This window comes from Anomaloglossus baeobatrachus, chromosome 1 (genome assembly GCF_048569485.1).
Source record: "Anomaloglossus baeobatrachus isolate aAnoBae1 chromosome 1, aAnoBae1.hap1, whole genome shotgun sequence".
NCBI classification, from domain to species: domain Eukaryota; kingdom Metazoa; phylum Chordata; class Amphibia; order Anura; family Aromobatidae; genus Anomaloglossus; species Anomaloglossus baeobatrachus.
In genome coordinates this window covers 142810241-142834481 of record NC_134353.1, presented here as the reverse complement: position 1 = coordinate 142834481, position 24241 = coordinate 142810241, and the positions used below count along the sequence as shown (strand labels likewise).

At 52.4% G+C, this 24241-nt stretch overlaps 1 protein-coding gene across 7 annotated transcripts in view; it reads right to left on the bottom strand.

Annotated features, from left to right (window-relative positions):
• The window catches only part of PCM1 (pericentriolar material 1), a 382937-nt gene that overhangs the window by 153420 nt on the left and 205276 nt on the right, over positions 1 to 24241 (bottom strand). For all 7 annotated transcript variants that reach the window (XM_075347110.1, XM_075347104.1, XM_075347105.1 and 4 more), the window contains 2 exons: positions 18832 to 18986; positions 18553 to 18682 (listed from right to left, as the gene is read on the bottom strand). In XM_075347110.1, the coding sequence (XP_075203225.1) occupies positions 18553 to 18682; positions 18832 to 18986 (285 nt within the window). The remainder of the gene's footprint in view (positions 1 to 18552; positions 18683 to 18831; positions 18987 to 24241) is intronic.

Here is a 24241-nt window from a genome sequence, read left to right as displayed (position 1 = left end):
GAGGAGGAAACACATAAGGCAGTCGAAACTGCGACCAATCCTGGACTAACGCGTCCGCCGCCAGAGCTCTGTGATCCTGAGACCGTGCCATGAAGGCCGGGACCTTGTTGTTGTGCCGTGACGCCATGAGATCGACGTCCGGCGTTCCCCAGCGGCGACAGATCTCTCGAAACACGTCTGGGTGCAGAGACCATTCCCCCGCGTCCATGCCCTGACGACTGAGAAAATCTGCTTCCCAGTTTTCTACGCCCGGGATGTGAACTGCGGAGATGGTGGAGCCTGTGGCTTCCACCCACTGCAGAATCCGTCGGACTTCCTGGAAGGCTTGACGACTGCGAGTGCCGCCTTGGTGGTGTATGTAGGCGACGGCAGTGGCGTTGTCCGACTGGATACGGATCTGCCTGCCCTCCAGCCACCGATGGAAAGCCAATAGGGCTAGATATACTGCCCTTATCTCCAGGATATTGATCTGAAGGGACGATTCTATCGGAGTCCAGGTTCCTTGAGCCCTGTGGTGGAGAAAAACCGCTCCCCAACCTGACAGGCTCGCGTCCGTGGTGACCACAGCCCAGGTTGGGGGTAGGAAGGATTTTCCCCGCGACAGAGATGTGGGTAGGAGCCACCACTGAAGTGATGTTTTGGAGAAAGAGAGACGTTCTTGTCGAGGGAAGCCGCACTCTTGTCCCATTTGCGGAGAATGTCCTATTGGAGTGGCCGTAGATGGAATTGCGCGAACGGTACTGCCTCTATAGCTGCCACCATCTTCCCCAGGAAGTGCATGAGGCGCCTTAAGGGGTGTGACTGACTCCGAAGAAGTGATTGCACCCCTGCCTGCAGAGAAAGCTGTTTGTCGCTCGGTAGCTTGACTAACGCTTGCTGGGTATGAAACTCCATCCCGAGGTAAGTCAGTGATTGAGTCGGTGTCAACTTGGATTTCGGGAAGTTGATGATCCACACGAACTGCTGGAGAGTCGCCAGAGCGACGGTAAGGCTTTGTTGACAGGCCACCCGAGAAGGGGCCCTGACTAGGAGATCGTTTAAATAGGGGATCACAGAGTGGCCCTGAGAGTGCAGGACCGCCACGACGGATGCCATGACTTTGGTGAAAACCCGTGGGGCTGTCGCCAGGCCGAAAGGCAATGCCACGAACTGAAGGTGTTCGTCCCCGATGGCGAAACGCAGGAAACGTTGATGTTCGGGTGTGTGATACCAATGTGATATGACTGAAGAAGGGAATTTTGTTACTTACCGTAAATTCCTTTTCTTCTAGCTCTTATTGGGAGACCCAGACGATTGGGGTATAGCTACTGCCCTCTGGAGGCCACACAAAGCACTACATTAAAAGTGCAAGGCCCCTCCCCCTCTGGCTATACCCCCCCCGTGGTATCACGGGTTCTCCAGTTTTAGTGCCAAAGCAAGAAGGAGGAAGCCAATAACTGGTTTAAACAAATTAACTCCGAATAACATCGGAGAACTGAAAAACCATTCAACATGAACAACATGTGTACCCGCAAACAACAAAAAAACATCCCGAAGGACAACAGGGCGGGTGCTGGGTCTCCCAATAAGAGCTAGAAGAAAAGGAATTTACGGTAAGTAACAAAATTCCCTTCTTCTTCAGCGCTCTATTGGGAGACCCAGACGATTGGGACGTCCAAAAGCTGTCCCTGGGTGGGTAAAGAAATACCTCATGTTAGAGCTGCAAAACAGCCCTCCCCTACGGGGGTGTCACTGCCGCCTGCAGGACTCTTCTACCTAAGCTGGCATCCGCCGAAGCATAGGTATGCACCTGATAATGCTTGGTGAAAGTGTGCAGACTGGACCAGGTAGCTGCCTGGCACACCTGTTGAGCCGAAGCCTGGTGACGTAATGCCCAGGACGCACCCACGGCTCTGGTTGAGTGGGCTTTTAGCCCTGAAGGAACCGGAAGCCCCGCAGAACGGTAGGCCTCTAGAATTGGTTCTTTGATCCATCGAGCCAGGGTGGCTTTAGAAGCCTGCAACCCCTTGCGCGGACCAGCGACAAGGACAAAAAGTGCATCGGCACGGCGCATGGGCGCCGTGCGGGAAATGTAGATTCTGAGTGCTCTCACCAGATCTAGCAAACGTAAGTCCTTTTCATACCGGTGAACCGGATGAGGACAAAAAGAAGGCAAGGATATATCCTGATTAAGATGAAAAGAGGATACGACCTTAGGGAGAAACTCCGGAATAGGGCGCAGCACTACCTTGTCCTGGTGGAACACCAGGAAGGGAGCCTTGGATGACAGAGCTGCCAGCTCAGACACTCGCCGAAGCGATGTGATCGCAACAAGAAACGCCACTTTCTGTGACAGCCGAGAAAAGGAAACTTCCTTCAGAGGCTCGAAGGGCGGCTTCTGGAGAGCAACTAGTACCCTGTTCAGATCCCATGGATCTAACGGCCGCTTGTACGGGGGCACAATATGACAGACCCCCTGCAGGAACGTGCGCACCTTAGAAAGACGTGCTAGACGCTTCTGAAAAAAACACGGATAGTGCCGAAACTTGCCCTTTAAGGGAGCTGAGCGACAAGCCCTTTTCTAACCCCGATTGCAGGAAGGAAAGAAACTTGGGCAATGCAAATGGCCAGGGAGACACTCCCTGAGCAGAGCACCAGGATAAGAAAATCTTCCACGTTCTGTGGTAGATCTTAGCCGAATTCGACTTTCTAGCTTGTCTCATTGTGGCAACGACTCCTTGAGATAATCCTGCAGATGCTAGGATCCAGGACTCAATGGCCACACAGTCAGGTTCAGGGCCGCAGAATTCTGATGGAAAAACGGCCCTTGGGACAGTAAGTCTGGTCGGTCTGGCAGTGACCACGGTCGACCGATCGTGAGATGCCACAGATCCGGATACCACGACCTCCTCGGCCAGTCTGGAGCGACGAGTATGATGCGGCTGCACTCGGATCTGATCTTGCGTAGCACTCTGGGCAAGAGCGCCAGAGGCGGAAACACGTATGGGAGCTGAAACTGCGACCAATCTTGAACCAAGGCGTCTGCCGCCAGAGCTCTTTGATCGCGCGACCTCGCCATGAATGCCGGGACCTTGTTGTTGTGCCGGGATGCCATTAGGTCGACGTCCGGCACTCCCCAGCGGCGACAGATTTCCTGAAACACGTCCGGGTGAAGGGACCATTCCCCTGCGTCCATGCCCTGGCGACTGAGGAAGTCTGCTTCCCAGTTTTCTACGCCTGGGATGTGAACCGCGGATATGGTGGACGCTCTGTCCTCCACCCACATTAGAATGCGCCGGACTTCTTGGAAGGCTTGCCGACTGCGCGTCCCTCCTTGGTGGTTGATGTATGCCACCGCTGTGGAGTTGTCCGATTGGATTCGGATCTGCTTTCCTTCCAGCCACTGTTGGAAGGCCAGTAGAGCAAGATACACTGCTCTGATCTCCAGAACATTGATCTGAAGGGTGGACTCTTGCGGAGTCCACGTCCCCTGAGCCCTGTGGTGGAGAAATACTGCTCCCCACCCTGACAGACTCGCATCTGTCGTGACTACTGCCCAGGATGGGGGCAGGAAGGATCTTCCCTGAGACAATGAGGTGGGAAGGAGCCACCATTGTAGAGAGTCCTTGGCCGTCTGGGAAAGGGAGACTTTCCTGTCCAGGGACGTTGACTTCCCGTCCCATTGGCGGAGAATGTCCCATTGAAGTGGGCGCAGATGAAACTGCGCAAAGGGAACTGCTTCCATGGCTGCCACCATCTTCCCTAGGAAATGCATGAGGCGCCGCAAGGGATGCAACTGGCCCTGCAGAAGAGATTGCACCCCTGTCTGTAGTGACCGCTGCTTGTTCAGCGGAAGCTTCACTATCGCTGCTAGAGTATGAAACTCCATGCCAAGATACGTTAGTGATTGAGTCGGTGATAGGATCGACTTTGGAAAGTTGATGATCCATCCGAAAGACTGTAGGGTCTCCAGCGTAGCATTCAGGCTGTGCTGACATGCCTCTTGAGAGGGAGCTTTGACCAATAAATCGTCTAGGTAAGGGATCACCGAGTGTCCCTGAGAGTGCAAGACTGCTACCACCGCCGCCATGACCTTGGTGAAGACCCGTGGGGCTGTTGCCAGACCAAATGGCAGAACTACGAACTGAAAATGGTCGTCTCCTATCACAAAACGTAGAAAACGTTGATGTTCTGTAGCAATTGGCACGTGGAGATAAGCATCTTTGATGTCTATTGAGGCAAGGAAGTCTCCTCTGGACATTGAGGCAATGACAGAACGCAGGGTTTCCATCCGGAACTTCCTGGCGTGCACATGTTTGTTGAGCCGTTTTAGGTCCAGAACAGGACGGAACGAGCCGTCCTTTTTTGGAACCACAAAGAGATTGGAGTAAAACCCTTGCCCTTGTTCCTGAGGAGGGACTGGGATCACCACTCCTTCCGCTCTTAGGGAGCCCACCGCCTGCAGCAGAGCATCTGCTCGGTCTGGATGTGGGGAGGTTCTGAAGAACCGAGCTGGAGGACGAGAATTGAACTCGATTCTGTACCCGCGAGACAAAATGTCCGTCACCCACCGGTCTTTGACCTGTGACATCCAAATGCCGGAAAAGCGGGAGAGCCTGCCCCCGAACGGCGATGCGGAGGGAGGGGGCTGGAAGTCATGAGGTAGCCGCTTTGGAAGCGGTACCTCCATTTGCTTTCTTGGGGCGCGTGTGAGCCCGCCACGAATCTGAGTTTCTTTGCGTCCTCTGAGTCCCTTTAGACGAGGTAAATGGTGTCTTGCCCGAACCTCGAAAGGACTGAAACCTCTGCTGCCACTTTTTCTGCTGAGGTTTGGTTGTTCTGGGTTGTGGTAAAGAGGAGTCTTTACCCTTAGACTGCTTAATGATATCAGCCAATGGCTCGCCAAACAGTCTATCTCTAGATAAAGGCAAACTGGTTAAACATTTTTTGGAACCAGCATCTGCTTTCCAGTCCTTTAACCACAAGGCTCTGCGCAAAACTACCGAATTGGCGGACGCCATTGAGGTGCGGCTGGTAGATTCTAGGACCGCATTGATAGCGTAAGACGCAAACGCCGACATCTGCGTGGTAAGGTGCGCCACTTGCGGCACTGCTGGATGTATGATAGCATCCACTTTTGCTAAGCCAGCTGAAATAGCCTGGAGTGCCCATACGGCTGCGAATGCCGGAGCAAACGACGCGCCGATAGCTTCATAGACAGATTTTAACCAAAGGTCCATCTGTCTGTCATTGGCATCCTTAAGTGAAGCGCCATCCTCCACTGCAACTATGGACCTAGCTGCGAGTTTGGAAATCGGGGGGTCTACCTTTGGACACTGTGTCCAGCGCTTGACCACCTCAGGAGGGAAAGGGAAACGCGTATCTTTAGATCGTTTAGAGAAACGCCTTTCTGGGTGAGCGTCGTGCTTCTGGATTGACTCTCTGAAGTCAGCGTGATCCAACAAAGCACTCAATTTACGCTTGGGATAAAGGAAACGAAACTTCTCCTGCTCCGCAGCCGCCTCTTCTGCTGAAGGGGCTGGGGGAGAAATATCCAACAGCCTATTGATGGCTGAGATAAGGTCGTTTACCATGGCATCCCCATCAGGGGTATCCAGGTTGAGAGGGGTTCCAGGAATGGATTCCTGATCACTCTCATCAGACGCATCGCAGGGAGACTGATTGCGCTGAGACCCTGAGCAGTGTGATGACGTCGAGGGTCTTTCCCAGCGAGCTCGCTTAGGGTGGCTGGGGCTATCATCTGAGTCATAATCCTCGGCCTGTGAAGCCGGGGACCCCCCTGTGGGCTGGATTAATTCCAAGTGAGGGGGACCTGAGGACAGAGGCCTCGCCGTGCCCAAAGACTGAGCCCCATGCATAGATTGCAAGGTTTCAAGGATTTTTGCCATAGAGACAGACATATTATCAGCAAAAACTGCAAAGTCTGTCCCTGTCACCGGGGCAGGACTTACAGGCGTCTCAGCCTGGGTCACTCTCCCTCCTGACTCCGGCTGGCGAAGCAGCACCGGGTCGGAGCATTGCACACAATGGGGGTCATCGGAGCCTGCTGGTAGATTAGCCCGACATGCAGCACACGCAGTATACACAGCCCTAGCCTTGGCAGCCTTGCGTTTTGAGGATGGCATGTTGTTGCTTCCACAGAGGGATCTGGGAGATGCAGCCAGAAGCGACCTCACAGTGCAAGAAATACAATATCTCTATATCCTACACAGTACACCGATACACCGTGAGGCACTAGAGGGACCAGCACAGAAAAATCGCTTACCGCCCGCTTAAAAAGCGGGTGTGTGGTCGCCAGATAGCCCCTAGTCCAGGTCTCCCAGAGCCTTGCGTCCTTCCTCCAGCCAGGCTGCATGTAATGGCTGCCGGCGTCCTGAGAGAGAAGGGGGGCGGGCCCTGGGCGTTCCTGGCTAAGAGCGGGAAGCCTGCTTCCCTCTGTGCCTAGTGTGAGGGCTGGAGCATGTAAATCAGGCTCCAGCCCTCGTCGCTGCTAGCGAACAGCGTCTCTCCCCTACCCTGAATGACAGGGTGGGGGCGGGAACGAATCGGAGCTGCCGGCGTCCTAGGCCCAAAAAGCCGGGGACTCAATTTATAACCGCCGCCGCCGTAAAAGCGCGGACGGCGGATCCCCGGCGCACCACAAGTCACAGCAGCGCCGCCCGGTCCAGAGGGGGTCGGCGCTGCGTTCCCATACACAAAAAATCCCCCAGTAATCTGTAGGGACACTAACTCCAACGTTGCGGTCCCCGGCGCACTACAACACCCAGCCAGCCCGGAGTGTGTCTGTGCCTGCCGGGGACACAGAGTACCTGTATGATGCAGGGCCTGTCCCTGATCGTACTCCTGCTCCGTCTCCATCAGGTTCTAATGGGTCTGTGGATGGAGCCCGGCGTCAGAGCTGAGAGGCCGGCAGGATCCCACTTCCACAGAGCCCTACCAGGGGATGTGGAAGGAAAACAGCATGTCAGGCTCCAGCCCTGTACCAGCAATAGGTACCTCAACCTTACAACACCATCCAGGGGTGAGAAGGGAGCATGCTGGGGACACTATATGTGTCCTCTTTTCTTCCATCCGAAATAGTCAGCAGCTACTGCTGACTAAAATCTGTGGAGCTATGCATGGAATGTCTGACCTCCTTCGCACACAAAGCTAAAACTGGAGAACCCGTGATACCACGGGGGGGGGGTATAGCCAGAGGGGGAGGGGCCTTGCACTTTTAATGTAGTGCTTTGTGTGGCCTCCAGAGGGCAGTAGCTATACCCCAATCGTCTGGGTCTCCCAATAGAGCGCTGAAGAAAGAATGTGTGATTAGATAGGAATCAAATCATAATCATAAGATAGGAGTGATCCCAGATATTATTTGATCCATCAATAATTCAGTATCAAAGAAGATGTCCTTTGGATAATATTTCACTAATACCAAGGAATACATGTCACACAGGTTTCTGAAGCAGTTTTGAAGATAAAGGAAGTAACATTTACAGTTCCACTTACAGGAAACTTGTGGTTAGCGTAAAGACAGGTTGAAGGAAGTTTGCATATGAAATTTACGGCTCATTGCAATATTTCGCTAACACTATGGCCGACCACAGTTGACCAGTTGACCACTGGCAGGATGTGCAGGAAATGTGCAGGAAGCAAACGGTGCCCCCAGCAGTTTGTGGTTAAGTTACATGAACATGACTCAGCTGTCACATGCTGGTGACCGTTTTGACACAACCTACAATGTTTTCCTATAAAAATACACCAGACTCGCTTAATGGTGGGGAAATACCTTCCAGGACATTGAAGTGTACGTACGCACTGTTCCTGTGATGCCATGCCATGTTGATTCCTTATCATTAACTCGAGTCCCTCCGATGTGAAAGGATTGCTACAACATAACGGTAATGTTGATGCATATTTCTGTTATTGTATAAGTTTCTATGACTATAGTTCTTATGCCTATGTACCATTGACTATATATATTCATGTGCTATTAAAATAGTATCTTGCTATAAAGAATATTAGTATTCGTGCCTGATTAGGATATCAGTGAGCGCTTCGTAAGTACGGGCTTTCAAGCCCCCTTTTTAGTAGAATTTAGCAAGACAGGGTGCGATCGGTACATGGAGATAAGCATCCTTGATATCGATCGAAGCTAGGAAGTCTCCTTGTGACATCGAGGCGATGACCGAGCGGAGACATTCCATCCGAAACCGTCTGGTTCTCACATGTCTGTTGAGTAGCTTGAGGTCCAGAACGGGACGGAATGACCCGTCCTTTTTTTTGGCACCACGAACAAGTTGGAGTAAAATCCGCGACCACATTCCTGAAGGGGAACGGGGATCACAACTCCTTCTATCTTTAGAGCGTCCACTGCCTGAAAAAGTGCGTCGGCCTGAGCGGGGGGCGGAGAGGTTCTGAAGAAACGAACCGCAAGACGAGAGCTGAACTCTATCCTGTAACCATGAGACAGAATGTCTCTCACCCATCGGTCTTGAACATGTGGCCACCAGGCGTCGCCAAAGCGGGAGAGCCTGCCACCGACCGAGGATGCGGCTAGGGGAGGCCGAGAGTCATGAGGAGGCCGTCTTGGAGGCAGTGCCTCCTGCGGCCTTTTGGGGGCGTGACTTGGACCGCCACGCATAGGAGTTCCTCTGGCCTTTCTCCGGCCTGTTGGACGAAGAGGATTGGGGCTTGGCGGAGGGACGAAAGGACCGAAACCTCGATTGGATTTTTCTCTGCTGAGGTCTCTTAGGTTTGGACTGGGGTAAGGAGGAGTTCGCCAAATAAACGGTCGCCAGAAAAAGGCAAACCAGTTAAGAACCTTTTGGAAGCAGAGTCAGCTTTCCATTCGCGCAGCCACATGGCCCTGCGGACTGTCACGGAGTTAGCAGATGCTACAGCCGTACGGCTAGTGGAGTCCAGGACGGCGTTCATGGCGTAGGGCGAAAAGGCTGATGCCTGAGAGGTCAAAGACGCAACTTGCGGAGCAGAATTCCGTGTGACAGCATTAATCTCAGTCAGACATGCCGAGATTGCTTGGAGAGCCCACACGGCTGCAAAGGCTGGGGCGAAAGACGCGCCCGTGGCCTCATAGATGGACTTCACCAAGAGCTCTGTCTGTCTGTCAGTGGCATCCTTCAGGGATGAGCCATCTGCAACAGACATAACGGACCTAGCAGCCAATCTGGAGACTGGAGGATCCACCTTGGGAGAGTGAGCCCAACCCTTAACGACTTCAGATGGAAAGGGGTAACGCGTGTCAGTGTGACGTTTAGCAAAGCGCTTGTCCGGGACCGCTCTGGGCTTCTGGACAGCATCCCTGAAGTTAGAGTGATCAAAAAACGTATTGCGCGTACGTTTGGGGAACCGAAACTGGTGCTTCTCCTGCTGAGACGCCAACTCCTCTACAGGAGGAGGCGGAGGTGAGAGATCCAACACCTGGTTGATGGACGAGATAAGATCATTTCCTAAGGCGTCCCCCTCAGGTGTATCAAGGTTAAGGGCGAAGTCAGTCAGGGTCAGAGCCCTGAGCTCCCACGTCCGCCTCGTCTTCCTGAGAGTCCTCAAGCTGGGATCCCGAGCAGCATGAGGAAGTCTGGGAAGAGTTCCAGCGAGGCCGCTTAGCCGGTCTGGGACTGCGGTCCGGGCAGGAGTCCTCCGCCTGAGACCTAGGGGCCAACCTGGGAGCGCGCTGCGGCGCGGACAGAGAGGGGCCTGGAGGAGACAAGCTAACAGGGGCCGGGGCCTGTGGAAGGTCCGGTCTGGACTGCAATGCCTCAAGGAGTTTAGAAGACCATTTGTCCATAGACAGTGCAATGGATTGGGAAAGTGACAGAGTTTCTCAGCAAAAGAGGCCAACACCGGAGACTCTGTCCCTGCAGCCTGCTCAGGGGGAGCAGGGGGGTCTACATGAGCCGAGGGGCCCACCAGTGCCCGAGGCTCCGGCTGAGCAAGCGTGGCAGGAGTCGTGCATTGATCACAGTGAGGGTAGGTGGATCCCGCAGGCAACATAGCCCCACAAGAGGTACAGGCCGCGAAAAAAATCTGTGCCTTAGTAGCTTTGCTCCTTGTGGACGACATGCTGTTGTCTCCTAGGAGAGGGACCACTGAGGGTATATGGGAAAAGGGTATACAGCCTGACCAAACAGATATATATATATCTATTATATATATATATATTTTATATATCTCGGCACCCTAGGGGGACCAGCACCATGACCGGTGTGGCTTACCAACCGCTAACGAGCGGAGTGTGTCCTCCAGATTCCCTGTCGTGGATCCCCCGGAGCTGCAGAGCTGCTTCACTGAGAAGCATCCACCGGCAGAATGCCAGAAAATGGCCGCCGGAGCTCTCAGGGGAGGAGTGGGGCCGAGGGCGGCGCCAGCAAAGAGCGGGAATCTGGGGTCCCCACAGTGGTCAGTGAGGGGGGAGGAAGACATGCAGGATGCTCCAGCCCTCACATCTGACGTCATGTCGGTAATCCCGCCCTTACCCCTGACAGGCAGGCCCGGGGGCGGGATTTTTGAGACTAGGCCGCGGTGAAGCCGGGGACTAAATTTGAGGCCGCGCCCGACAAGCAGGCACGGTCGGCGCGGAAGTCCACCGGCCTCCTCAATTTCAACAACTACCGCGGCTTCCGGGAAGAAGGTGCGCTCCCTGCACAGTCCCCTATGGGGACACAGAGTACCTTTAAGTTGCAGGGCCCGGTCCCTCAGGTTGAAGAGGCTCCGGTCCGGCAGGTTCCACCAGGGGCTGCGGATGGAGCACGGTCCCAGCAAATGGATGACTGCTCTGGATCCCACTTCTCCCAGAGCCGCATAAGGGATGGTGAAGGAGACGGCATGTGGCTCCAGCCTCCGTACCCGCAATGGGTACCTCAACCTTAACAACACCGCCGACATAGTGGGGTGAGAAGGGAACATGCCGGGGGCCCCGTGGGGGCCCTCTTTTCTTCCAACCGACATAACTAAGTAAGAGAATGCATGAGTGGATGTGTGCCTCCTTCCACACAAAGCATAAAACTGAGGAGCCCGTGGTCCACGGGAGGGTGTATAGGCAGAGGGGAGGGGTTACACTTTTTTAAAAGTGTAATACTTTGTGTGGCCTCCAGAGGCAGAAGCGATACACCCAATTGTCTGGGTCTCCCAATGGAGCGACAAAGAAATACACCTTAAAACCCTCAACACATCTTCCTCCTTTTTATCCTATATTTGAGTGTGTGCACATAATACACACACAAACACACACACACACACACACACACACACACACACACACACACACACAGATTAGAAAAAGCACATTGCATGATATTTGTTCTCTGTTCATTTCTTCTCGACTTATTTGTCGGTTCTCAGGATTTCTGCATGTTGTGTAAACAGAGGGGCCAAAATATGATCAGATTGATGGAAATAAGTTACTCCGCACCTATATTGATGAGATGTTACAGAAGTTGTCAGCTGCAGAGCTGCACAGCACTTGTCACCTGTTAAGTGTCCACAGCGGGGTACTGCAAGAGCCACTCATTCATTTGAACAGGGGCGGATGTGCAGTACCTGGTGGCAGCCACTAGAGTTGACGGCAATGTGCAGCTCTGCAACCGATCAAATCAAGCTGCTGCCTGCACTGCAAGCAGCTGATCAGTGAAGACGCTGGGTATTGCTGACATTCATGACAAGTAACAAAGATAAGCTATTATTTAAGTGGTAGAAGAAGGGAATTTTGTTACTTACCGTAAATTCCTTTTCTTCTAGCTCCTATTGGGAGACCCAGACGATTGGGTGTATAGCTACTGCCTCCGGAGGCCACACAAAGCATTACACTAAAAAGTGTAAGGCCCCTCCCCTTCTGGCTATACACCCCCAGTGGGATCACTGGCTCACCAGTTTTAGTGCAAAAGCAAGAAGGAGGAAAGCCAATAACTGGTTTAAACAAATTCACTCCGAGTAACATCGGAGAACTGAAAAAACCGTTCAACATGAGCAACATGTGTATCCGAAACAACCCAAAAATCCCGAAGGACAACAGGGCGGGTGCTGGGTCTCCCAATAGGAGCTAGAAGAAAAGGAATTTACGGTAAGTAACAAAATTCCCTTCTTCTTCGTCGCTCCATTGGGAGACCCAGACGATTGGGACGTCCAAAAGCTGTCCCTGGGTGGGTAAAGAAATACCTCATGTTAGAGCTGCAAGACAGCCCTCCCCTACGAGGAGGCAACTGCCGCCTGCAGGACTCTTCTACCTAGGCTGGCGTCCGCCGAAGCATAGGTATGCACCTGATAATGTTTGGTGAAAGTGTGCAGACTCGACCAGGTAGCTGCCTGGCACACCTGTTGAGCCGTAGCCTGGTGTCGTAATGCCCAGGATGCACCCACGGCTCTGGTAGAATGGGCCTTCAGCCCTGAAGGAACCGGAAGCCCAGCAGAACGGTAGGCTTCAAGAATTGGTTCCTTGATCCATCGAGCCAGGGTGGCCTTAGAAGCCTGCGACCCTTTGCGCTGACCAGCGACAAGGACAAAGAGTGCATCCGAACGGCGCAAGGGCGCCGTGCGGGAAATGTAGATTCTGAGTGCTCTCACCAGATCTAACAAATGTAAATCCTTCTCATACCGATGAACTGGATGAGGACAAAAGGAAGGCAAGGAGATATCCTGATTAAGATGAAAGGAGGATACCACCTTAGGGAGAAACTCCTGAATGGGGCGCAGCACTACCTTGTCCTGGTGGAAGACCAGGAAGGGAGTCTTGGATGACAGCGCTGCCAGCTCAGACACTCTCCGAAGAGATGTGATCGCTACCAGAAAAGCCACGTTCTGGGATAGTCTAGAAAGTGAAACCTCCCTCAGAGGCTCGAAGGGCGGCTTCTGGAGGGCAACTAGTACCCTGTTCAGATCCCATGGATCTAACGGCCGCTTGCACGGGGGAACGATATGGCAAACCCCCTGTAGGAACGTGCGCACCATAGGAAGGCGTGCCAAACGCCTCTGAAAAAAGACGAATAGCGCCGATACCTGACCTTTAAGGGAGCCGAGCGCCAAACCTTTTTCTAACCCAGACAGCAGGAAAGAAAGAAAGGTAGGCAATGCAAATGGCCAGGGAGACACTCCCTGAGCAGAGCACCAGGATAAGAATATCCTCCACGTTCTGTGGTTCTTAGCGGACGTGGGCTTCCTAGCCTGTCTCATGGTGGCAACGACCCCGTGGAATAATCCTGAAGACGCTAGGATCCAGGACTCAATGGCCACACAGTCAGGTTCAGGGCCGCGGAATTCCGATGGAAAAAACGGCCCTTGGGACAGTAAGTCTGGTCGGTCTGGTAGTGCCCACGGTTGGCCGACCGTGAGCTGCCACAGATCCGGATACCACGCCCTCCTCGGCCAGTCTGGGGCGACGAGTATGACGCGGCTGCAATCGGATCTGATCTTGCGTAGCACTCTGGGCAAGGGTGCCAGAGGTGGAAACACATAAGGGAGCCGGAACTGCGACCAATCTTGCGCTAGGGCGTCTGCCGCCAGCGCTCTTTGATCGCGAGACCGTGCCATGAAGGTTGGGACCTTGTTGTTGTGCCGGGGCGCCATTAGGTCGACGTCCGGCCTTCCCCAGCGGCGACAGATTTCCTGAAACACGTCCGGGTGAAGGGACCATTCCCCTGCGTCCATGCCCTGGCGACTGAGGAAGTCTGCTTCCCAGTTTTCTACGCCGGGGATGTGAACTGCGGATATGGTGGAGGCCGTGGCATCCACCCACATCAGAATCCGCCGGACTTCCTGGAAGGCTTGCCGACTGCGTGTCCCCCCTTGGTGATTGATGTATACCACCGCTGTGGACTTGTCCGATTGAATTCGGATCTGCTTTCTTTCCAGCCACTGCTGGAAGGCTAGTAGGGCAAGATACACTGCTCTGATTACCAGAACATTGATCTGAAGGGTGGACTCCTGCTGAGTCCACGGACCCTGAGCCCTGTGGTGGAGAAAAACGCTCCCCACCCTGACAGACTCGCGTCTGTCGTGACCACCGCCCAAGACGGTGGTAGGAAGGATCTTCCCTGTGATAATGAGGTGGGAAGAAGCCACCATTGCAGAGAGTCCTTGCCGTCTGTGAAAGGGATACTTTCCTGTACAGGGATGTTGACTTCCCGTCTCATTGGCGGAGAATGTCCCATTGAAGTGAACGCAGATGAAACTGCGCAAACGGAACCGCCTCCATTGCCGCCACTATCTTCCCGAGGAAGTGCATGAGGCGTCTTAAGAAGTGCGACTGACCTTTAAGGAGAGTCTGCACCCCAGTCTGTAGTGACCGCTGCTTGTCCAGCGGAAGCTTCACTACCGCTGAGAGGGTATGAAACTCCATGCCAAGATACGTTAGTGATTGGGTCGTGACAGGTTTGACTTTGAGAAGTTGATGATCCACCCGAATGTCTGGAGAGTCTCCAGCGCAACATTCAGGCTGAGTTGGCATGCCTGTTGAGAGGGTGCCTTGACAAGTATATCGTCCAAGTAAGGGATCACAGAGTGTCCCTGTGAGTGCAAGACTGCTACCACTGCCGTCATGACCTTGGCGAACACCCGTGGGGCTGTCGCCAGCCCGAATGGCAGAGCTACGAACTGAAGCTGGTCGTTTCCTATCACGAAATGTAGAAAAACATTGGTGCTCTGTAGCAATCGGCACGTGGAGATAAGCATCTTAGATGTCTATTGATGCTAGGAAATTTCATTGAGACATTGAGGCAATGACGGAGCGGAGGGTATCATCCGGAACCGCCTGGCCTCCACGTGCTTGTTGAGCAGTTTTAGGTCCAGAACGGAACGGAAAGAGCCATCCTTGTTTGGCACCACAACCAGATTGGAGGAAAACCGTGTCTTGTTCCTGAAGAGGAACCGGGATTACCACTCCTTCTGCCTGCAGAAGAGCATCTGCTCGGTGGGGATGTGGGGACGTTCTGAAGAATCGAGTCGGAGGACGAGAACAGAACTCTGTCCTGTGCACGTGGGCACACTGTCCCTCACCCACCGGTCTGTGACCTGTGGCAGCTAAATGTCGCCAAAGGCGAGCGAGTCTGCCATCAACCGCGGATGCGGAAAGATGAGAGAGCTGAGAGTCATGAGGAGACCGCCTTGGTAGCGGTTCCTCCGGCTGCCTTCCTTGGGCGTGATTGAGCCCGGCCGGCAGCTGAGCCCCTCTGAGGCTTTTCAGCCCTTTTGGACGAGGACAATTGGGACCTGCCCGAGCCTGGGAAGGACCGAAACCTCGGCTGTCCTTCCAGGACAGCATTAATAGGGTAAGTCGCAATGCAGGCATTGCGAGGTTACGGACGCCCCTGCGGCACAGATGTACTTGTGCTCAAGACCAGCTGCACAAGAACAGCTGAAAAGCTTAGGGTGCCCATACGGCTGTGAATGCCGGAGCAACCGACACGCCGATAGCCTCACAGACAGATTTCAACCAGAGTCCATCTGTCTGTCAATGGCATCTGTAAGTGAAGTCCCATCTCCACTGCAACTGTGGCTCTAGCCGCAAGCCTGGAGATTGGAGAATCCACCTTTGGACCCTGGGTCCAACGCCTGACCACGTCAGGGGGAAAGTGATAACGGGTATCCTTAATACGTTTGGAGAAAACGCTTATCTGGTAAGCGTGGTGTTCCTGGACTGCTTCTCTGAAGTCAGCGTGGCCAGAACAATACTCAATATACGTTTGAGTTTGAAATGGGACTTCTCCTGCTGTGAAGCTGACTCCTCCGCTGGGGGAGCTGAGGGAGAAAAGATCCAACATTCCATTGATGGACGCTATAGGATCATTCCTTATGGCGTCACCATCCGGTGTATCCGGAGTGAGAGCGGTGTCAGGATCAAAGTCCTGATGAGCTACGTCTACCTCATCATACAGAGAGCCTCCTGGGACCCCCCCGGAGCACCGATTTTTAATCCAAGTGAGGGTGGCCAGGGAGCAATGATCCAGATTGCCCATGGCCTGTCCGGACTGCAAGTCTCTATCCCATTGCAACTCCGTCCCTGTCCTTGGACAGGGTTGAGAGGTGGTTCTTTTGGCCACGTCAAGTAGAGACCCCGGCTGACCAAGTGCTACAGGGGAGCATTGCACCCAATGGGGAGCAGTGCCGTGGAACAGTATCACATGCAGCAAAAACAGCATCGAAAGCCTGTGTTGCTTATATGCTGCTGCCGACTTATAGAGCCAAGAATGGCGACCGTACAGTGCAATGTATATCATACAAGCATAAAGTACAAATGAACACTGCAGCACATGCAATACAAGCAGCATAGAAAGCCTGCTTTTCTGCTGCTGTAGACTAGCCATCTAGGGGAATATAGCCCAGAATAGCGACCATACAGTGCAATGTATAGCATACAAGCATAAGTACAAATGAACTCTGCAACACCTGCAATACAAGCAGCATAGAAAAAAACCTGTGCCTCAGCACCCTTGCTTTTCTGCTGCTGTAGTCTAGCCATTCTATGGCGAATATAGCCAAGACTAGTGACCGTACAGTGCAGTGTATAGCATACAAGCATAAATACACCTGAACACTTCAGTACGTGCAATACAAGCAGCATAGAAAGCCTGTGCCGTAGCACCCATGCTTTCCTGCTGCTGATGTGTCGCCATCTAAGAGGGCATATAGCCCGAAATAGCGACCTATGCAGTGTACTTAAATACAAATAGACAAAACTGCGGTATTTAGTGTCAGCACCCCAGGTGCCGCTTACCGCCCGCCTATAAGCGGGTGTGTGGTCGCCCCATTCCTGTTGGTTGCCCAGAGTCCGTTCTCCCAGCTCGGGCTGCAGGAATGGCTGCCGGCGTCCTTCCCCAGCTCGTGTGAGTAGGGGCGGGCCGTGGGCGTGCCCCAAGTCAGAGCGGGAAACCTGGCGTCCCACAGTGTCTAGTGAGAGGGCTGGAGCATGTAAATAAGGCTCCAGCCCTCGGCGCTGCTGATTGTACAGCGTCTCTCCCCTACCCTGATTGACAGGGTGGGGGCGGGAACGAAGCTGAGTTAGGCCGCAAAAGCCGGGGACTGGATTTATGAGCGCCGCCGCCGTAAAAGCGCGGTCGGCGCTAAGTCCCCGGCGCACTACAAGTCCCAGCCGCGCCGCCGCTCCCGGAGCGTCCGGCGCGGTAGTTCCCAATAAATAAAGTCACTCAGCTAGGCTGCAGTGACTGTAACCCTTTACTGTCCCCGGCGCACTAGCACACCCAGCAAGTCTGGAGTGTGCTGTGCCTGTGTGTACGGGGACACAGAGTACCTGAATGGTGCAGGGCCATGTCCCTGAACGGCACTCCCGCTCCACATCCAGCAGGTTCAATGGGTCTGTGGATGGAGCCCGGCCTCAGGGCTTTGGGGCCGGTAAGATCCCACTTCCTCAGAGCCCCTCAGGGGGATGGGGAAGGAAAACAGCATGTGGGCTCCAGCCGCCGTACCAGCAATAGGTACCTCAACCTTACAAACCACCAGTGGGGTGAGAAGGGAGCATGCTGGGGGCCCCATATGGGCCCTCTTTTCTTCCATCCGATATAGTCAGCAGCTACTGCTGACTAAACAGTGGAGCTATGCGTGGATGTCTGACCTCCTTCGCACAAAGCCGAAAACTGGTGAGCCAGTGATCCCACTGGGGGTGTATAGCCAGAAGGGGAGGGGCCTTACACTTTTTAGTGTAATGCTTTGTGTGGCCTCCGGAGGCAGTAGCTATACACCCAATCGTCTGGGTCTCCCAATGGAGCGACGAAGAAAACCCTTTAATCAATTTAGTCTCAAACTAAAGCCACCTTAGCTAATTGCCAAGGGTCTAGTAGCTTAAAACACCAATTAATCAATTATTAATGAAGAGTGAGCACTAAAACGCTCGTTACTCGATTTGAGCTGGTCAGACCCCTGGATGAGCTCAATGTGAGTAACAAGCATTATAGAAAGTCAGTGATTGGCCTGTTCGGATCTCATGTATGTTCGCCCACATACAAACCATAAACAACATTTCTGACGGGAGTGAGCTTTTTTTTGTGGGGAGTAGGGGAGGGAGGGGGGGGGGTCACACTACGTCCAAGAACGTTGCTTTATCCCCCAAGAGAGCCATACAGAGACTGCAACTGGTTGTCCCTAGGGTGCCTGCACACGTCATGCACTGAAGTAAGCATGTGCATTATGGTTGCTGTTTCACAGACTAAATATCCGAACTCCCATGATACTTGGCTGAGCTCTGTGAGTACCCGAGCACCCTGATGCTCGATCGACTAATGAGCACTGCTGAGCATGCTTGCAATCACTAGCTATTATCAATCTAGGACTTTGTGACTATTAGTTTTTCCTTGCTGCTCTGGCTTAAATAGGGCTGGAGGGGCTGACTGCCTCCATGACATTCATATGACCTGATGCTAGGTTGTGCCAGCAGAGGCTATAAAGAAAAGCCTGGAGCAATGGTTTCACCCTTTATGGATTATGACATAGCAAAGTATATTTAATATAAATGGTAAATGATAAATGTAATGAATAATTTTTATTTACTAGGATTTGATTAAAAACGGACTACATGTATAATCACAGGGCAATAATGTGACATACCTGAAGGTCAGGACAGGCTTTCCGCAAGGTCTGAATTTTTTCCTGAATTTCAATGAGTTTTTTCCTCTCTTCTTGCAGCTGTTTCAGCTCTTGCTGCTGCTGTTGGAGCTTACTTTCATAGAATTTTTCTCTGTAAGATATGTTTATAGTAAGCAGACGGCTTAGAAGTCTAATAACAAGTAAGTTTTACATCAATTAAAGCAAGGCTAACGTGAAAATAAGCAGATTCTACAAATCTCAAGTCATATAATAGGCAAAGAAACAAATCTATGATATCACCTTGCTTGTTCCTTTAGGGCGACATCTTTTTGTGCTTTGGAAGCGTTGGGACGGGTATTATTTGGTTGCTGATTCACAGCAGTCTCCTCAGGTAAGAGAGGGGCTGCAATGTTTGGCCTCTCAGCAGCGGCTTCTGAATCTGTATCATCGCCATACTTCGTAAAAAGAAATTGTAATTGAAAACACTGACATTAGCATAAGAAAAAATGTAAACGAAGATATAAGATAAAGACAAACATTGTTTATTTCTCTATGCGAAAGCTGCTGCCAATTGACATGTGGACCAGCGGCTCATGACCGGAGGGACAATATGGTGGGCAGTCTGAGATTGTACCTACCCAATCGACATGACTCCAGACATCAGTCGTCTGGTGCCCCCTTATTACACTGCTGACTGAACCCACCGATATCGACTTTAGTTTTATGTGTATTGAGGCCCTAAGTCTCTTAGGAAAAATACAGGATTAAACAGCAGGGGTTCGCAGCAGTTTGTATGAGGGAACACATGTCCCTGCCTGCAAACATAAATCAAGTCACTACCACAATAGCTCAGCAGCAGCTGGAGCTCATATGTCACTGACTTGATTTATGCTGAGCTCAGAGGGATGGAGACGATGGAGAAACACTCGCTCCTGTGATAAAACAGGCAGGATAATGTGCTACCTCAGAGAGCAGCAGCTCTGAGCCCCTGCTGTTTCATCTGTAAGTTCACTTACCATGCTTTCCCGTCCTGGCCAGGAGCAGTGATGTGTGCGTGCCCATCATAAATATTTTTTTTTTTTTTGTTTAATACAAATTGTAGAACAATTATATCAAGAGATATTAATTAAAATATACTTTGCCCATGGGACAAACCTATTAAGTTATTCCCTGCTCACATGCTCAAGTTATGAGCTGCACATAATAATAGTTAGAAAGACCATGTAAATTGTGACCACTTAAAGGGAACCTGTCAGGTGCAATATTCACCCAGAACCATGAGCAGTTCTGGGTGCATATTGCTAATCCCTGCCTAACCGTCCCTGTATATAGTAATATAGATAAAGAGATCTTTAGAAAGAAGGGAATTTTGTTTACTTACCGTAAATTCCTTTTCTTCTAGCTCCTATTGGGAGACATTGACAATTGGGGTGTATAGCTTCTGCCTCCGGAGGCCACACAAAGTATTACACTTTAAAAAGTGTAACCCCTCCCCTCTGCCTATACACCCTCCCGTGCATCACGGGCTCCTCAGTTTTGGTGCAAAAGCAGGAAGGAGGAAACTTATAAATTGGTCAAAGGTAAATTCAATCCGAAGGATGTTCGGAGAACTGAAAACCATGAACCAAAGGAACAATTCAACATGAACAACATGTGTACACAAAAGAACAAACAGCCCGAAGGAAACAGGGGCGGGTGCTGGGTCTCCCAATAGGAGCTAGAAGAAAAGGAATTTACGGTAAGTAAACAAAATTCCCTTCTTCTTTGTCGCTCCATTGGGAGACCCAGACAATTGGGACGTCCAAAAGCAGTCCCTGGGTGGGTAAAAGAATACCTCAATAACAGAGAGCCGAAAAAACGACCCCTTCCTACAGGTGGGCCACCGCCGCCTGAAGGACTCTCCTACCTAGACTGGCATCTGCCGAAGCATAGGTATGCACCTGATAGTGTTTTGTGAAGGTGTGCAGACTAGACCAGGTAGCTGCCTGACACACCTGCTGAGCCGTAGCCCGGTGTCGCAATGCCCAGGACGCACCCACGGCTCTGGTAGAATGGGCTTTCAGCCCCGAAGGAAGAGGAAGCCCCGAAGAACGGTAGGCTTCAAGAATCGGTTCCTTGATCCACCGAGCCAAGGTTGACTTGGAAGCCTGCGAACCCTTACGCTGGCCAGCGACCAGGACAAAGAGCGCATCTGAACGGCGCAGGGGCGCCGTGCGAGACACGTAGAGCCGGAGTGCTCTCACTAGATCTAATGAATGCAAATCCTTTTCACACTGGTGAACTGGATGAGGGCAAAATGACGGTGAAGGGAATTTTGTTTACTTACCGTAAATTCCTTTTCTTCTAGCTCCAATTGGGAGACCCAGACAATTGGGGTGTATAGCTACTGCCTCCGGAGGCCGCACAAAGTACTACACTTAAAAGTGTAAGGCCCCTCCCCTTTTGGCTATACACCCCCCCGTGGGAGCACGGGTCCCTCAGTTTTAGTGCAAAAGCAAGAAGGAGGAAAGCCAATAACTGTTTCAAAAACAAATTCAATCCGATAAACAATATCGGAGAACGTAACTTATCAACATGAACAACACGTGCACCCGAAAAACACATACCCTCAGAAAAAACAGGGCGGGTGCTGGGTCTCCCAATTGGAGCTAGAAGAAAAGGAATTTACGGTAAGTAAACAAAATTCCCTTCTTTTTCGCTCCTAATTGGGAGACCCAGACAATTGGGACGTCCAAAAGCAGTCCCTGGGTGGGTAAAAGAATACCTCGCGATCGGGCTGTCAGGCAGCCCTTTCTTACAGGTGGGCCACCGCCGCCTGCAGGACTTGTCTACCTAGGCTGGCGTCCGCCGAAGCATAGGTATGCACCTGATAATGCTTGGTAAAGGTGTGCAGACTCGACCAGGTAGCTGCCTGGCACACCTGCTGAGCCGTAGCCTGGTGCCATGATGCCCAGGACGCACCCACGGCTCTGGTAGAATGGGCCTTCAGCCCTGAGGGAACCGGAAGCCCAGAAGAACGGTAGGCTTCAAGAATTGGTTCCTTGATCCACCGAGCCAGGGTGGATTCGGAAGCTTGCGACCCTTTACGCTGACCAGCGACAAGGACAAAGAGTGCATCCGAGCGGCGCAGGGGCGCCGTGCGGGAAATGTAGATTCTGAGTGCTCTCACCAGATCCAACGAATGCAAATCCTTTTCACATTGATGAACTGGATGAGGACCCAAGATGGTAAAGTGATATCCTGATTGAGATGAAAGGAAGATACCACCTTGGGAAGAAACTCTGGAATTGGACGCAGTACTACCTTGTCTTGGTGAAACACCAGGAAGGGAGATTTGCAAGATAACGCCGCCAGCTCTGACACTCTCCGAAGAGACGTGACCGCCACCAGAAAAGCCACATTCTGTGAAAGCCGAGAAAGGAAATCTCCTTCATAGGCTCGAAAGGTGGCTTCTGGAGAGCAATTAGAACCTTGTTCAGATCCCAGGGTTCCAATGGCCGCTTGTAAGGGGGAACGATATGACAAACCCCCTGCAGGAACGTGCGTACCTTAGGAAGTCGCGCCAGGCGCTTCTGAAAGAATACGGATAGCGCAGAGACTTGTCCTTTAAGGGAGCTAAGCGACAAACCTTTTTCCAACCCAGACTGCAGGAAGGAAAGAAAAATAGGCAATGCAAATGGCCAGGGAGAAACTCCCTGAGCAGAGCACCAAGATAAGAATATCTTCCACGTTCTGTGGTAGATCTTGGCGGAGGATGGTTTCCTAGCCTGTCTCATGGTGGCAACAACATCATGAGATAAACCTGAGGTCCCTAGGATCCAGGACTCAATGGCCACACAGTCAGGTTCAGGGCCGCAGAATTCAGATGGAAAAACGGCCCTTGAGACAGCAAGTCTGGACGGCCTGGTAGCGCCCACGGTTGTCCTACCGTGAAATGCCACAGATCCGGGTACGACGACCTCCTTGGCCAGTCTGGAGCGACGAGAATGGCGCAACGGCAGTCGGACCTGATTTTGCGGAGCACTCTGGGCAACAATGCCAGAGGTGGGAACACATAAGGTAGTCGGAACTGCGACCAATCCTGAACTAAGGCGTCTGCCGCCAGAGCTCGGTGATCGTGAGACCGTGCCATGAAAACCGGGACCTTGGTGTTGTGCCGTGACGCCATCAGGACGACGTCCGGCATCTCCCAGCGGCGACAGATCTCCTGAAACACGTCCGGGTGAAGGGACCATTCCCCTGCGTCCATGCCCTGGCGACTGAGAAAGTCTGCTTCCCAGTTTTCCACGCCTGGGATGTGAACTGCGGATATGGTGGATGCTGTGTTTTCCACCCACGTCAGAATCCGCCGGACTTCTTGAAAGGCTTGTCGAGCCACTGTTGGAAGGCTCGCGGAGCAAGATAGACTGCTCTGATTTCCAGAACATTGGTCTGAAGGGTGGACTCTCTCTGAGTCCACGTACCCTGAGCCCTGTGGTGAAGAAACACTGCTCCCCACCCTGATAGGCTCGCATCTGTCGTGACCACCGCCCAGGATGGGGGTAGGAACGACTTTCCTTTTGACAATGAGGTGGGAAGAAGCCACCATCGGAGAGAGTCCTCGGTTGCCTGAGAGAGGGAGACATCCCTGTCGAGGGACGTCGACTTCCCGTCCCATTGGCGGAGAATGTCCCATTGTAGAGGGCGCAGATGAAACTGCGCGAAAGGGACTGCTTCCATTGCTGCCACCATCTTCCCTAGGAAATGCATGAGGCGCCTCAAGGAGTGGGACTGGTTCTGCAGGAGAGATTGCACCCCTGTCTGCAGAGAGCACTGCTTGCCCAGTGGAAGCTTCACTATCGCTGAGAGAGTATGAAACTCCATGCCAAGATATGTTAGTGATTGGGTCGGGATTAGATTTGACTTTGAAAAGTTGATAATCCACCCGAAACTCTGGAGAGTCTTCAGTGCCACGTTCAGACTGTGTTGGCATGCCTCTTGAGAGGGTGCCTTTATAAGTAGATCGTCCAAATACGGGATCACGGAGTGACCCTGCGAGTGCAGGACAGCTACTACTGCTGCCATGACCTTGGTGAAGACCCGAGGGGCTGATGCCAGCCCGAAAGGTAACGCTACGAACTGCAGGTGTTCGCTTCCTATAACGAAGCGTAGAAAACGCTGATGCTCTGGCGCAATCGGCACATGAAGATAAGCATCTTTGATGTCTATTGATGCTAAGAAATCTCCTTGAGACATTGAGGCTATGACGGAGCGTAGAGATTCCATCCGGAACCTCCTGGTTTTTACGTGTTTGTTGAGCAACTTTAGATCCAGGACGGGCCGAAAGGACCCGTCCTTCTTTGGCACCACAAACAGAGTGGAGTAAAAACCGTGACCTTGTTCCTGAAGAGGAACGGAAGTCACCACTCCTTCCGCCTTTAGAGCGGCCACCGCCTGCAGCAGAACATCGGCTCGGTCGGGCGGTGGGGAAGTTCTGAAGAAACGAGTTGGAGGACGAGAGCTGAACTCTATCCTGTACCCGTGAGACAGAATGTCAGTCACCCAACGGTCTTTGACCTGTGACCGCCAAATGCCGCCAAAGCGGGAGAGCCTGCCACCGACCGAGGATGCGGAGAGAGGAGGCTGAAAGTCATGAGGAAGCCGTCTTGGTAACGGTTCTTCCTGCTGTCTTTTTTGGGCGTGATTGAGTCCGCCAAGAATCTGAGCCTCT